Source organism: Salminus brasiliensis, chromosome 11, assembly GCF_030463535.1.
Source record: "Salminus brasiliensis chromosome 11, fSalBra1.hap2, whole genome shotgun sequence".
Classification (NCBI taxonomy): domain Eukaryota; kingdom Metazoa; phylum Chordata; class Actinopteri; order Characiformes; family Bryconidae; genus Salminus; species Salminus brasiliensis.
Window position 1 is genome coordinate 7,362,522 of NC_132888.1, and position 16,842 is coordinate 7,379,363.

The 16,842-nt window shown below is 42.1% G+C and overlaps 1 protein-coding gene across 1 annotated transcript in view; it reads right to left on the minus strand.

The window, feature by feature from the left end:
• The window catches only part of stard13b (StAR related lipid transfer domain containing 13b), a 153,563-nt gene that overhangs the window by 107,063 nt on the left and 29,658 nt on the right, over positions 1-16,842 (minus strand). Inside the window, exons 3-4 of the mRNA XM_072691534.1 lie at positions 12,550-12,720; positions 9,802-9,948 (exon numbers count right to left, since the gene is read on the minus strand). Of these exons, the coding sequence (XP_072547635.1) occupies positions 9,802-9,948; positions 12,550-12,720 (318 nt within the window). The remainder of the gene's footprint in view (positions 1-9,801; positions 9,949-12,549; positions 12,721-16,842) is intronic.

Sequence of the window (16,842 nt, forward strand, 5' to 3'; positions counted from 1 at the left end):
AGCATACGATCATAAGGGTCTACCAGCAGTGGCAGAAATCCCAGCCTACAGGAAATTCACTGTTGAATAGAAGTGAGCAAAGACCTCTTGCATGCCCCTCTGCTCTGTGTGTTGATGATCTGTAGCTCCCTGCGGGGTGTTCTTTCAGAAACTGGTGGTGAAGGACCTGCGCTGACTTCTTGTCTGAAAGCAAAACAATTTTCATTCACCAGCCGGCAAACCCGCCAGCAGTCCCTGTCCGCCAGTTTTGTCTTTTGGTTACAGTTCTGAGGAGAATTTCCTGTAGACTGGAATTTCTGCCACTGCTGGTAGACCAGTACGACTGTATGCTACCTTTCACCTGCACATTCAGCTACTTCCTTCACAGTATGGCCTTTGCATTGAGAGGTTCTTTAAGAGTGTGTGCATGTGCATATGTGTGTAAGTACCAAGTGTGTGAGAGAGTGAGATGTTCAGTAGTGTTTGAGCTTCCTTTTTGTATTTTACTGCATGGTTATAGCTAAAGTGTCTCACAGTGGGGGTCTCAAGCCAAGTACGCCAGACTAGGAGGGGAGGGCGTTGTACGATAAGTGTGCAATTGGAACACATCCAAAGGGACATTCACTGCACGGTGCCACCTCTTCTTAGTCCATGAATCCCGTCACACGTCCTATGGGTATTTATAGCCTGATCATCCATGTGCAGCGCCATCTGCAGGAGCCTGAAGTTAATATTTTGTCTGGGGAGCTTACTTTTGCTATGGCAATTTCTTTTTTTGTTAATAAATAGTACTTGAATATCAATATATCATTCCAGCACCAGATCATATTAAAAACAGAGGAGTCAAAAAAGCCACAGAAGAACCAAGTGTGGGTCCTTAAAGAACCTTTCAATGTATACTTCTTTCAAGAAAGGATCTGCTTGTAAATGAAATGTGAGTGTAAATGTGAGTGTAACTGAGTTGAGCTGAGTTATCCATCATCTCTTTGCTCTAAATACAGAGCCTACAGGACATGCCTTGAAGGAAAGTCTGCTTGGGCTATTAGACCTGGGTCCATCCGTCTTAGTTGTAGGCAGCTGAGCCACAGGATGTGTTTTCAACTTGGCATACAGAGGACGCTACAGGAATGCAGTTATGCAGTTTAACACGATGCACAGTCTCCGTCAGGTCCGTGCAGCTCCGCACAACGGCATAAACAAGAATATTTCACTGTCAGGGCCTCAGCAGGTCAAATGGACTGGAAGAGCTTTTTGCTCGTAGGCTGAAGGGCCTGCATGCAGCCTGCTCTGCTCTGCGACCTCAGATTACACACAAAAGCAGTGAGGAGGCTGTTTTCTCTTTTTTTTTCCCAACCAGACACTAAGAGGTTACCTCATGTTCCTCCTCTGGCGTGTGCTGTATGTGTGAAAAGTGGTAGTGAAATCAGGACAGTTCCTAGGCTCAGTGCCAGCACACTTCTCAAGTCTGATGGTGGTGACAGGATCATGTATCACTCCACCATGCCTGCATGTACTGTATCTTTGGACTTGTTTTCATACATTTTCACAGACAAAAATGATCTGATTCTGTAAGAAAACCAGAGAAAATGTTAAAAAAAAAAGGCCCAAAACTGCTAAAACTGAGGTACAAGGTTTTTGGGTTACGGTACATATATAGATGTACACTGTATATATCACTGCTGTCCAATTAAACATCAACATTTTTGTCCGTTGTTGTCCATGGTTTGAACCCTGTAGCTGGTCTGCACACTGCACATTCGTCCGGACGAATAAAATTTTCCTAAATGTATTGTAAAATATATATACAGAGGGGGGAAAAAATATTTAGTCAGTCACCAATTGTGCAAGTTCTCCCACTTAAAAAGATGAGAGAGGCCTGTAACTGACATCATAGGTAGACCTCAACTGAGAGACAAAATGAGAAAAATAAATTCAGATAATCACATTGTCTGATTTTTAAAGAATTTATTTGCAAATAATGGTGGAAAATAAGTATTTGGTCAATAACAAAAGTTCATCTCAATTCTGTGTTATATATCCTTTGTTGGCAATGACAGAGGTCAAACATTTTCTGTAAGTCTTCACAAGGTTGGCACACACCGTTGCTGGTATGTTGGCCCATTCCTCCAAGCAGATCTCCTCTAGAGCAGTGATGTTTTGGGGCTGTCGGCGGGCAACACAGACTTTCAACTCCCTCCAAAGGTTTTCTATGGGGTTGAGATCTGGAGACTGGCTAGGCCGCTCCAGGACCTTGAAATGCTTCTTACGAAGCCACACCTTTGTTGCCCTGGCAGTGTGCTTGGGATCATTGTCATGCTGAAAGACCCAGCCACGTTTCATCTTCAATGCCCTTGCTGATGGAAGGAGGTTTGCACTCAAAATCTCACAATATATGGCCCCATTCATTCTTTCATGTACACGGACCAGTCGTCCTAGTCCCTTTACAGAGAAACAGCCCCAAAGCATGATGTTGCCACCCCCATGCTTCACAGTTGGTATGGTGTTCTTTGGATGCCACTCAGCATTCACTCTCCTCCAAACACAACTCGTTGCTGCTTGCCTAGGACGACAGTTCTACTTTGGTTTCATCTGACCATCTAACCATTCTCCCAATACTTTTCCAAATGCTCTCTAGCAAACTTCAGACGCGCCCGGATATGTACTGGCTTAAGCAGGGGAACACGTCTGGCGCTGCAAGATCTGAGTCCCTGGCGGCGTAGTGTGTTACTGACGGTAGCCTTTGTAACGTTGGTCCCAGCTTTCTGCAGGTCATTCGCTAGGTCCCCCCGTGTGGTTCTGGGATTTTTGCTCACCGTTCTTGTGATCATTTTGACCCCACGGGCTGAGATCTTGCGTGGAGCCCCTGATTGAGGGAGATTAGCAGTGGTCTTGTAGGTCTCCCATTTTCTGATTATTGCTCCCACAGTAGATTCCTTCACACCAAGCTGCTTGCCTATTGCAGATTCAGTCTTCCCAGCCTGGTGCAGGTCTACAGTTTTGTTTCTGGTGTCCTTCGACAGCTCTTTGGTCTTCACCATAGTGGAGTTTGGAGTGTGACTGTTTGAGGTTGTGGGCAGGTGTCTTTCATGCTGTTAACAAGTTCAGACAGGTGCCATTAATACAGGTAATGAGTGGAAGACAGAGAAGGCTCCTAAAGAAGAAGTTACAGGTCTTTGACATCCAGAAATGTTGCTTGTTTGTAGGTGACCAAATACTTATTTTCCACCATTATTTACTAATAAATTCTTTAAAAATCAGACAAAGTGATTTTCAGAATTTTTTTCTCATTTTGTCTCTCATAGTTGAGATCTACCTATGATGTCAATTATTAGAATATTAGAATAAACACTAATAATAACATTCCTACAGAAAGTGGTGGTGGTTCTCCATCACTGTGTTCATCATCAGAACATCTCCAAAGTTCTCCTCATGGAGTCTAGTATTATTTAGAGTTCTCCTCAGATCAACATGTGGTTTGGTGGTAAATCAGGGCTTAATGATGTAAATCAGGTGAGCTGCTGCTGCTGCTGATGGAGTTGAACACATCCTCCACGCTGTGCTGGCTGGACTGGGAGGCGTCCAGGAGAAACCTGAGAAGCTCTTGCTCCTTTTTACTGTATTTATGTTCACCTGCATCCATTCTGATGAGATCTGGAGCTTCTACAGTAGAAACTCTCTCACTGCTGAGAGAAACTGATTAATTTGTGTAGTTAGGGACCTAAACCATTTGCATAGTACTGTGTACATACTGTATATAATATATATGTGAGTCTGTGTGTGTCTGTATGTGTTTATGTGTGTGTATAATACATATGTTCATCATTACAGTACAGATCCTTTGAAGCATACAGTCATTGAGTCATGGGTTGTATTCTAATCATGCACATCCTCCAGTGAATCATCACATCTCAACTGTCAACACAATGAATCCTTTCCAGTCTCAGTTTGCTCAACTCCTCCAAGAGATCTACTGTAAATAAAGGTAAAGGTCAAAGTGAAAAACTGCGGGAGGATTCAGTTACATTTTGGCAGACGTACCTACTGTGCTGAACAGGTGTCAAATGGAAATGCATAATATTTACACATAAACGCCACTCCTGCACTGGCCTGCCTTTCCGTAAGAATGTACTGCGGTGTCCAGTCAAGCACTGGTATGTATCAAGTGTTAGGTCAGTCTTCTTGCGTATTAATAATTCAAATTCCCAATATCATGAGCTGAAATTGTCTAATTTGTCTCATTTCAGAGAGAACTGGGAGAGCATGTAAATACCATGCAGACCTGAACTGATGTAATAGCAGTGCTGACAGTGAAAAAAAGACAGGAAATAAGAGGAAGCCAACCAACTTGACCTCTCCACCCAGCAGCATTTTGCGCTTAGCAGGGGTGCTCATGGTCCCATGGCCCATTCCGAGGCTCAACCTTTGCTGGAGCAGAACAAATCCCGGCCCCCTGAGATACACTAGGCTCCGTAATCTATCTTCATCATGCTGAGCCGTTTAGCTCTCTGCTTCTACTCTTACCAGGACACCTGCAGGGAGCCTGAGAGCCAGGGACTGACGTGGGCCAGCTGCCGGCCCACCGCTCTGGGCTTTAATGTGGGTATTCAGGAATAGGTACAGGCAGTAAAAAGGAATGTGAAGCCTCTTATTTGGACCGGATTAGTTTTACATGGGGAGGTGGGTCATGTAATTATTACCTGAGTTTCTCAGTGATTTTAGTGAATTTTCACAAGTAAAGAGACGCTCAAAGAGCCATTTAGCTTCGTTGTGCCTGGCAAAAATAGCTGGGGTCAATCAAGTCTGTTGCAAACTTCAGTCAAATCCAGAAGACCAGCCAAAGGACTCATCAGAGGCGTGAAGCTTCTGCAAGCTTGGGTAAGTCATTGTGTAGTGGAGCCTATAGCCTATATATGTGTAATTTTCACACTAAAAGTATATTTCAATAAATGGGTTAGATGACTGTTTCTTAAATTGTCTCAAGGTGATGTGTGTCGCAGTGTGTAGAGTGGTCATCAAGCTTGCATTCAATTTTTTATACCTATAGTAAACCTATAGTAAAATTACATTAATAAATAATATTCAAATAGGGTTTAATACAATTGGATGGTTGGATGATCACCACCTCACTTTCCCCAACTACTCAATTCATCCCAAAAGTACTGGATGGAGCACCAACCATTATTCCAGAGAACACAGTTCTACCACTGCTCCACAGCTTAATGCTGGGGGTCTTTATACCCCTCTAGTCCAAGCCTATCATTAGGCGTTTATCATTATTGATGTTTATCTGCTCCAGAGAGTCCTATTCTATTGCCATTACTTCTCTACAGGGACTGAATCAGCAACGGGTGCAACTTAAAGTAGCTGAATGTATTCCTTAGAAAGCATGTCCACAAACATTTGGACATATAGTGTATCTGGATTCTGTTTACACATACATCTCCAGTGTGAACAGATCTTATTCTGTAACTGACGGTTTCTAATAAAGGTGGTCCGGCTCTGGGTTTCGGGAATTTAATGTGGGAGATCTACAATGTAGAACAACAGAAGGTTCTCACATTCCCATAACAGCTCCAAAGAATTCAAAGAACTGTTTAAGCTGCAAGGGAACACTGGCAAGGTAATACAGCCAGCTGTGGTCGATCATCTACCAGAGGGAGAGCGTGGGAGATAGAGAGACAGAGAGAGAGAGAAACCATAACAGTGATAATTAGACGTGTTCAATTTTTTGACAGACGTATTTTCACTCGCATAACTGTATCCGGACACGGCAAGCACATTCCGTTTACACTGGTGTAATATGTGGTCAGTCCCTGGGCACCTTCAAATGTGGTCTAAGGGATCTGATTGTAATCCGATCACAATGCGTCCTGGGAATGTTCACACCTGGCTTGACACTCGACACAAAAAAATTTACCTCCTGAGACCCAAAGTTTTGCTTGGTGGTCATTTTTAATTACCTTAATTTGGGATTTAGTCTTTGTACAGGTCATTTTTGCAAAAAACAATGTCCTCATATGAGGCCAAAGGGTCAACGTTTTAAAAAATGAAGTATCATAGTGCAGAGAAGCAGAAATGTAATGTCCCCATATGAGGTCGCAGGGTCTCAAGGGGTTAATGGAAGGTGTAAACAGCCTCAAAGAGCCTGTCGGTGTCCAGATAAGGTCAGACAAGAGTTCTGCAACTGGTCAGCGATGTGCATGACTGCAGAAAATGTCTCTCACCACATGCTAACTGCTGAAGAAAGACCCTCGTGGGTCCTGAGATAATAGGACTGCAAGGTGAAAAAGGCTAGGCGAGACTTGGCTGTGAAAACACCAATACACTTAAACCTGCTGTTGCTAAAATCAGAGAGGCTCAGATTTCTCATCTGCGAATGGAGCTCAGTTCACTGCAGGCCTCTGAGAGGCTCTCTGACCCACTAAGCTTCTCTGAGTGACTTCATTCTGTCAGAGTGCACAAAGTCAAATCATTCTATTACTCCTTCCAATCCAATTACCCTCTTCAACTCTCTCACACACACACACATACACACACACACACCTTCCCAGTCCCTGCCAGAAGTCTTTAGCTGTGTTCCCATGCACCCGACTCCAAAACGTACCTAGCAGTGCCACGCTGTTCAGCTATGCCAAGATTAAACAAACACATCTGGCCCTGTTTCTCCAGCCGGATGGAAAAGGACTAAATTCCCACAGATATCGTGCTCGTTTAGACCCACTGCTGCTCGGCTGATAGTATTTGGGGAAGAGTGCATTGAGAGACAGAGCGAGAGCTTCTGAAGCCCTTTTTAAGAAGTCCACCCAACGCTGAACATGAGTAATGAAATGAACTGACAAAAGGGCCGTGGAAGGGCCTGGAAGTGAGGCAGCTGTAAACTCCATGTCCTTGCTAATGGCCTAAACCCCTTTACCCTGCACTGCTCCCGGAGGAGCGCAGGGGGAAACAAGAGCAGGGGAAACAGAATGTAACATCAACAAAAGAGCTGGAATTCCTTGGTGGCCTAAAAACAAAATGTCCATGGAGCTGTAGCACATGAGAGGCGGTTCCTTGGAGGGAAAACAGATAGAAATCAGAGGCCAGTAATACCTCTAATTCAACTTCTTTGGTTTTTCATCAAATCTGTGAACCACAGACTTCGCCTTGCTCACTCCCTAAGATCTCCATAATCATAAACCTGCTGTCGAAGCATTCATCTAATTCAAGCTCCAACTACTACCTAAAGACTAAAGCCTGTTCTTCACTAGTCTAACGAACGCCCAGTCACTCTAGCTTGCAGTTGCTGCCATGCCTCTGCACACATTAGTTAATTAAAATGGAATGATAAGAAAATAAATGATAAGAACCGATAGCAGCCAATAATGCAGCTGTTCCCTCTCCAAAAGCCCCGAAATGATTTACTGCTCTGACTCTGAAAACAGACAGTCATTTCTCAGCTGACACGAGCCGTACAAGGAGTTCGTCCTGAATGACAAATGGTTGACATCACGGCTCAAACAGCAGCGATTAAACACACTGCACTGCGATTTGACAAAAGTGCTGATGGCCTTGCGTGCCCCCTCTGAAACAAGTCTGCATACTGTCACTCTGAATTCATTCGTTTCATTCCCCGGGTCAGGAGGAATCCTGTTTGGAATAGCGAGATGAAATCTATTTAGGACAGAGGCCGACACCCTCACATCTTAAGCCAGGGGCATGAGTGCGTGCCGTGCTCTCAGATCTAACGCATTCATTATGAAGCACTGAGCAGACCATCACATGGTCAAAGTGCATGTCCCAAAAATGTTTATGAAGTTTATGCTAACCTAAGAGGAGTTCGAAAAGCGATGAGGCCTCAACATGCGGTCAAAGCGTATAGCGTCTGTCCCTGTTTTATGTCAAATACTGAAGAAAAGGGCTAATTTAACATTTCTCATCATATGAGAAACATAAAAAACACTGAATAGCACAGCTAGTCATCAGCATTCTTCAACATCTAATGTTATGCTAACTCATCATTACATGGTCAATGGATCAGAAAACGGAAGACCTGAAGAACACAGCAACTTATCAGAAGGTCAATGTGGAAAAATGACTAAAGGACATTGCTTTTCTGCGGTGGTTAGCTACACTAACTCATTATCACATGACCGATGTGCCAAAAAGAGTGAAAATCACAGCTAGTCATTATCATTCTACAACATCTAATGCTAAGCTAAATCATCACATAGTCAATCTGACCAAAACACTGAATAACATAGCTAGTCATCAGCATTCTTCAACATCTAAAGCTAAGCTAAGTCATCATCACATGGCCAATGTGGCCAAAACCCTGGAACACAGCTAGTCATCAGCATTCTTCAACATCTAATGTTATGCTTACTCATCATTACTTGGTCAATGGGTCAAAAACACTGAAGAACACAGCAACTTATCAGATGGTCAGTGTGGAAAAATGTTGAAGGACATTGCTATACTGCAGCATTCCTCCAAACCTACAGCTATACTAACTCATCACACATAGTTGATGTGGCAAAAATAATGAAGATCTCAGCTAGTCATCACCGTCCTTCAACATCTAATGCTATGCTATCCTATCAGAGGGTTAACATAAAATAATGAAGAACACAGCTAGTCATCATCGTTCTTCAACATCTAAAGCTAAGCTAAGTCATCATCGCATGGTCAATGTAGCAAAGATACTGAAGAACATCGCTAGTCATCAGAATCCTTCAACATCTAATATTATGCTATCTCCTCATTACATAGTCAATGGGTCAAAAACACTGAGGAACTTATCAGATGGTCAGTGTGGAAAAATGACTGACGGACATTGCTATTCTGCAGCATTCTTCTACATCTAAAGCTAAGCTAAGTCATCATTACATGGTCAAAATGGCAAAAATACTGAAGAACAGCTAGTTATCAGAATTCTTCAGCATCTAAAGCCGTGCAAACGTATCATCACATGGTCAATGTGGCAAACATTGTGTTCATCTGACATTAGATCAGACATATAAGCATGTGATTTTGGTGGCCAAATATGTGATGACATTTAAATACCATGTGTTTTCCACCCATTAGTATTTAATCAGCAAAACACACAGCACAGCTAGTCATCAGCCTTCCTCTACATGTAATGCTACGCTAACTTATTAGATGGTTAATGTGGAAACATACTGGGGAACACAGCTAGTCACCAATATTGGTCTACACCTAGAACTATGGTCATTTATTAGATGACCAAAGTGGCGAAATTACTGAAGCACATTACAATCCTTCGGCATTCTCCAGCATTTAAAGCTATGCTAACACGTCATCGCATGGCGTCGCATCAAAATGGCAAGAGATACTGAAGGACACAGCTAGTCATCAACATTCTTCACCATCTAAAGTTCTGCTGAGGAACACTGGTTTTGCACTGCTTAGCATTTGGAAAGCTTCTGCAGTGCTAAATCACTATTCCATTATATAATAATATATAAAATATGTGATGACACCTAAATATTATGTGGTTTTCTCACAATCATATTTATTTAGATGTAGCAACACTACTTTGAAGAAGTAAGCAGTGCTAGAAGACTTGCTAGAAGTATGTCAAACACGAAATATCCGAAACGTCTCCAAACATCAAGTCAGGAAAAGATCTTCATGCTCTCCATTTGAGAGCCTTCCCAAACCTCATTGAAACGTCAACTACTCATACAGTCTGGCATTAAGGGAGCTGATTGGTTCCCTCTTTCATTTGTGTCTTTTTTTCATCCTTGTGAAGAGTATGAAGTTACTGTAGCTGACGGTTACAGGTCAGATGAATGCTGCCGTTCATGAGTACCAGCCTCTTACCTCTGTCTTTTTGAGGTGTGTCCTGGTTACAGAGGAAGTGTCCGAAGAGAAGATCCCTTGGTCATGGCGTTCCTTCCATTCTGGTCCTCTGGCCATGTTGTTGTTGATGAGGGATTGGTTTCCTCCTGTCCCCCACGCTGCCGCGCTCTGTAATGACAGCAGAACCACAGTCACTACGGACCACAACAAACGCACACACAGCTTGTCACAGAAGATCTCTGGAGACGACTGGGAGAGAGATGGAATCGGGGCTGAGGTCAGCAGCGAGGGAATGAGAGGCTGATAGAAGCTGCAGATTTGATTAAAGATAGAGAAGAGAAGATTGCAGACTTTGGATGAAGTCTACAGGATAGTAGATGAAGACGACCGGGGCAGAAGATACCTTGGAGGAGACCTGCTGTTGCTTGTTAAAGCCGGTTATGGGTAGCACCAGAAACGGCTGTTCAGAAGGCTCTGAGACATGTGTCTCTCGAACCATCTGAAATGGACAAAATGACACAAACAGACCAACAGAGCGCCAATTGAAGTGCAGCCGTTCTTTCGGACACTCACGGGGAACCAAAGGCCACTTTTGTCTCTTTCCGTGAACTCCAGTTATGGGGTGGGGTGGGGGGGGGGGGTGTTGCAAGCTTCAATGAGGCATTTTTTTTTTTTCTAGAACTAGCATTGAAAGTTCCCAGTGGCAAACTCTCAACACAATGATCCTCTGTCCTCGCTCCCACCAGTCCAGTCCAGTCCCTACCAGACCGTAGCATATCATCTGAGGGCAGTCTAGCTCATCGTAAAATGGACGCCATGTGTCTGCATGCAATGGCCCAACCAGAGACGCTGTGAAAAACCCAACATTCTTCCACATTGTGACTTTGCTACATCAAACAGCCATGGCTGTGCCCTCCAGACCCGGTCCCATGGGATGAATATCAATAACACAGCCCCATTTCATGGTGCAGGGCTTATGAAATATTTCCAGCGGCTGATTTCGCAAAACGAAAGTGCTTAAAGTATGTGGAGCACATGTCTGTGAGTCTGCACTGTTGATTTACTTGTGCTTTCTTATGACTGTTTGGACTTAGCTGCAATGGACCACCTGTTGGGGAGAGGGTGTATAAGCCAGCTGGATTTCTACTTCATACCACTCTGGTAATCGATTAGAGTTCAAGCAAGCATGACCTTTTAGAGACAGGCAGCGTGTACTGTATCTGGCAGGAATGCTGGCTATTCTTCTGCGTTCTCCAACATCAATACTTCATAGAACGTAGTAGTTTTCTCGTTGGACATCCCTGGCATAGTCGTACATACTTTACAATGAAAAAATGTCTCATTCGTTGTGTTTTTGAACAATAATAAATAAATAACAGTCAGATGTGAATATCCACAAATTTCAAACCAGGGTTTCCCTCAAAAATGTACAATAAGAAAGGACGAAGATTTATTCAGAACATTTACAGAGATACTGAATTATTTATAATATATTCCAAATCATTTATAGGAGATACTGAATCATTTATAGGATATACTGAATCCTTTATCATAGATACCGCATAATTTATAATATATTTACCAAATCATTTACATGATATACATAATTATTTAAAATAGCTACTGAAACAGTTAGTGTAGATACTGAATCATTTACAGAGACACTGAATCTTTTTTCTAAGATACTGAAATATTTTTATTGTAGATACTGAATCATTTATTGTAGGTATTTAATTATTTATAGTAGATTTTGGATCATTTTATTAGCTACTGAAACATTTCATGTAGATACTGAATCATTCATAGTATATTACAAATACTTTATTATAGATACTGAATCATTTATAGTATATTACAAATCTTTTATAGAAGATACTGAATCAGTTATAATAGCTACTGAACATTTAGTGTAGATACTGAATCATTTACAGAGTTACTGAATCCTCTATTATAGATACAGAATTATTTATAGTAGATTCCAAATCATTCATAGGAGATCCTGAATCATTTATAATATGTACTGAAACGTGTAATGTAGACACTGAATAATCCTGAATCTTTTATTTGTAGATTCTAAAGTATTTTTAGTATATTAAGATGTATTTATTGTAGATTCCTTTACATGAGATACAGAATCATTTAAAATAGATACTGAATCATTTACAGAAACACTAAATCTTTTTTGAAGAAACTGGAATATTTATTGTAGATTCTAAAATTAGTATTGATACTGAATTACACAGCAAACACTGAATCATTCACAGCAGATTTGAATTATTAATAGTGGAGTCTGAATCATTTAGTGTAGACACTGAATCATCCATAATAACCACTGAAACACTCTGTGTAGATACTGAATCATTTATAGGAGATGCTAAATATGCAATCAGTGCTTATATACTGAATAGGTTGTTTAGTTTAGTTTACTGAATTATTAAGTTTTGTTAGTGCTTTTTAATTTAGTACGTCTTAAATTTTGAACAAATTAAAAAAGTCTAGAGTCCAAGGGGTTAAAGCCTTGATACAAGTGAGCAATTTCCACAAGCTGGAGTTCCCCCATCTGAGGATAAACCCCTAATGCAATTCAAAAATGCAATTTACACTGTAATGCATGTCCCGAAATGATCACATTCCTCTACAGGAATGTGAAGGGGAGAGCCAAGAGATTCTGGTACCAGAACACAATCCCATGAACAGAAATCCAGGCATACAGGCGACCCTGGTTGCTACAGTGCTTCAGGTTAGTAAGTAAGGGAAGAGACTCCTAACCTGTCGTGAAGTTGGGGCATTGGCTATGTGCCTCCGAGTAGTGCAGGGTGTGTCCGAGGGGGAGGAGCCAGCACTGAGAGCTTCCTCTATGTCCAAGTTGAGCTGGTCCAGTCTTTTCATGAGCTGGGTCATGGACTCAGACCAGGGAGACAGCAGCACCAGAGGGGATTCCTGCAGGTACAGAGCATGTACAGAGTTAGACCTCGGTAGTCAGTGAAATAGATATTCATTGCTGAAACAGAACACGACAATTTCAGTGTCACTAAACCAGCATGACACTTCTTAGAAGGTCGTGGGAGTGTTTATTCAGTGGTGTATAGCTAACGGTGGTGCAGGGGGGCAACTGCACACAGGAGCCCATGAAACAGGGTGGCCAGCAGCTTTATTGGTCCCCTGACAATAAAGGTTGCTGACAAAACTGTGCACCCATGACTCACAGAAAGATCCAATTTCTTAACAAACATACCTCATCAGTAGGCGTCCATCTGCACTACACACAGCCTTGGTGTCCATTTATTCACAATCCATTGTTTTTAAATGGAGTTTCATTTAAAATGTGTTACATGAGATTTATTATCCAGAATTTAATGTGAATTCAATGTAAATTTACATTCACATTTTATGGCGATTGGCTGATCATCTTATTCTTATCCTAAAAGGTTAAATGATAAGAATGATCCCATTCCATTAATAAATAAAAACATGTATTTTAATAAAATACTGAATTTATGTCATAAAGCAAGAGTCCTGGTCAGTGGTATGTCAAGCAGTAAAAAAAATGACTATTTCCATCCACATTAGCCCAAAATATAATCTATCCTAGATGTTAGTGGGTGGAGCACCCAACAAGATCTCATACATATAGCAGTAAAGGTGCACCCTGGGACATTTGTAACATTTGCACAAATATATTTTGTACATAATTTATGATTCACACAAAAGCTCTCGTCCACTGGTCGCGCAGTTTTGTCAAATACACACAACCTGTCTAATTTAGATTAAGTTTAGGTTCAGATGTAGTAGGTTAAGTTTAGGTTTAGGTGTAGGTTAGGTTTAGTTTAAGTTTAGGTTCAGATGTAGTAGGTTAAGTTTAGGTTAGATTAAGTTTAGATTGAGGTGTAGGTTAGGTTAGGTAAAGTTTAGATTTAGGTTTAGGTGTGGGTTAAGTAAAGTTTAGGTTTAGGTTTAGGTGTAGGTAATCTTATATTCATTCTTGAGAAACGTCTGAATGAAAAGCTCTTATAATGATGTATCCAATAGTCCAATAGTTAATTGAGCACAAATAACCTGAGGGATTTTGTAAATTTTAAAGATCTTCTGTCCATTCGCTGACCAAACAAGCCATGTTGCGAGCGTGAGATTAACCATGTTGTAACTAACCCTGCAGAGAAACGTGAGAGTCCCATGTACCTTGTGTACCAAAACAAACACAGATGAGCTGACCACCATGTGGGCCATGCATAGCTTGTCGGCATTCCTCTCCTTACAGCTTTCACTACTCCCCTGACACCCCCCAACAAAGGGTATAAATAGAATAGCCCATCCAGCACAGAGTCATCACTTGTGTTTGGGAACCAGAGGAGTCCAGGGCAATAAATCAGCCACTCCACCTCCGTCACCAGGCAATATATCAACATGGCTGCCCTTTCACTTCTCAAGCAGGAAACGGAGGAGGAAGATGATGGAACGTCAGGAAGATCTCAGGGAAAGGCTCTGGTGCTAAAGACATACTACAGGCAGAGCTGTCTGAGTGTTTTCCTGGTATATGCTTTGGAGGAGGAGGGGGGGGAGGGGGTGATATGAGCTCTGTGTGAGCTTGTGTGAGCCCTGGGGCAAAGAGCTCTCTGCCCATCAATGCTCTCTCTCATCCATACACAATCATGCTATTGATGGGTGTCATGCCAGAGTGGAACACATTTGTCAGAGGCAGCTGAGCCACAAGGTTTGGTTGAGGGCCTGAGACTAACTACAAGTGCCATAAATTCCCATGGAATGTGGTAATGGTAGAAGCCATAACTAGTTAGGCTCTAAAAGCGGGGTTGAGTTTTGAGAAGGACATGCATGGAAGCCACAGTTAAACACCATGAAGGGCACATCTTCACCATTCTCCCAAGAAGACCTTGTGGGACGTTTTGGAGGACGAATGCTGCAGCATTTGATTGCAGTCAGCGACAAGAGCATTCGTGAGGTCAGGATGTGGGATGATCACTCCTCCACCTCAACTCCTCAACTCTCCAACTCATCCCAAAGGTATTGGATGAAGCATCAACCATCATTCCAGAGAACACAGTAGTCCCACTGCTCCACAGCTGCACAATGCAGAGGAACTTTATACCCCTCTAGCCCACACCTGGCATTAGGCATGGTGTCAGTCACAGAGAGTCCAGAGAGTCCTATTCAATTGGCAGAACTTCTCTACAGGGACTAAACCGACTGTGTGTTTGTGAGTATTTGCACTTCTGTGTCAGCACTGGCTGCAACCTAATGTAGCTAAATGCAATTATTAGATGGGGTGTCCATAAACATTTGGACATATAGTGTATCCACAAATCTGAACAGATATTGGAAGGCAGGAGCAGAGCTAGTTGTGTGGTCATGAGAGCTTACAGCTCATTCTGGCACACTATAGAGAGAACAGGCTCTCTCTAAGAGGTCAAATGCCTGACCTTCTGCAGGAGAAAGTGTCTGGCCGGAGCTGAAGCCAGCAATAAGGACTGAAAGCTGGCAAAATCTCAGAGTAACCTTTGAGTCTCAGGGTGGTCTGGGGTCAAATCCAGGCAAAGGGAGGTCCAAGTTGTCCTCTGTCAGAATGTTAGCGTCAGTCTGTCTTGCTTCTCTGAGAATGACCAACAAGCCTCTTGACTTTGACAAAAGAATGGACGTGTTTGTACTGGCTAAATCTCCATGTCACCAGCTAAGCTGAGACCGTACACTTGACCAAGAGCAATCAATGTCATTCAGAAGAAATGGGGAAAGGGTTGTTTCTCTATTTTACTAAGAAAACCTTGACTTTTTAAAAGAGAAGCTCCTTTCTTACCATCTACGACTGCTTATATTGTAGCAGAAACTGATGGGCAGCACTTGAATCCAGGTAGTTCTTGTCTTATGCTGCATCCAGTTATATATTTTATCTTGAATATAGTGTAAATCTGTGATATTCCTCATTTTGAGATGACAAGAATGTTAGTTGAGATTGCAAATAGCATAACTGGGGTCACACATAAGGCCCAGCCCATTCCTTTCCCTTATACTCCCCCCTAAACTCACCCACTACATCTTAAACTCTATCAGGTAGGCACCTCCCTTCCTATGTTGCTGTGGCCGTTTAAGATCCAATCAGCAACTCTTTCACCTACCGTTACACATTTAACTACACAACCATGAGACCATAAGATCCTACACCTGACAATTAAGGTTGCTATGGCCGTTTACGATCCGATCAACACCACCCAACACCACTGAAACAAGAAAGATGGCAAGACCCTACACCTAACCCCTAATCCCCTTAACCCAACTTTATACCCCTCTATGTAGTATCACCCACTACATCACGAGCTCTTCACAGGGGTCATCGGGTAGGCACCTCCCTTCGTCATTGTTTGCCTGAATTAAGCCCACGACATCTCTGAAAGACTCAACAGTGAAGTCTGGCATCCCAGATCCACTCCTCTCTCAGTTTATGGGTTTACACAGTATACACACCAAGCAGCCTATATATCCCACCATACTACACCCTCAACCACTGACCAGATCTTTCAGCTACTTCTGACAATTCCTTCACGGCTGCCTTCAAGATTAAGGACCATATGTTTATATATGATTTGTTACTTGCCTTATGTCATTTTACTAAGTGAAAGTATCTAATTCCATTGGTAATTTACAAAATTGTCTGCAGGCAAAATTACATGCACTTTACTTTGATCTCCAATTCAGTTCAGATTTCCTAAAAACACTGGAAAGCTGATCCAGTCTGAGCTGGTCTTGGAATGTCTAATGCCACAGTAACTATTAAGCAAGCATGAGCAGCAGGTTATTCTGATTGGTACGGTTATAGCGAGAAAGACAATCATACAGCTGTGGAAACTAGAGGCAGTAACAACGTGATATGTGGAGACATGCTTATTAACATGCAGTTGGGGATATTGTGCTTTCTAAATACTGAGCACTTTATAATACATTTAATAACCTTATAATATTTTTACAACAAGCTATTAATGTGGAAATTTGTACATATGTATTATTAGAAAATAATAATAGTTAATAGTTTTGCTGTATGAATATAGCTTTTGGGAT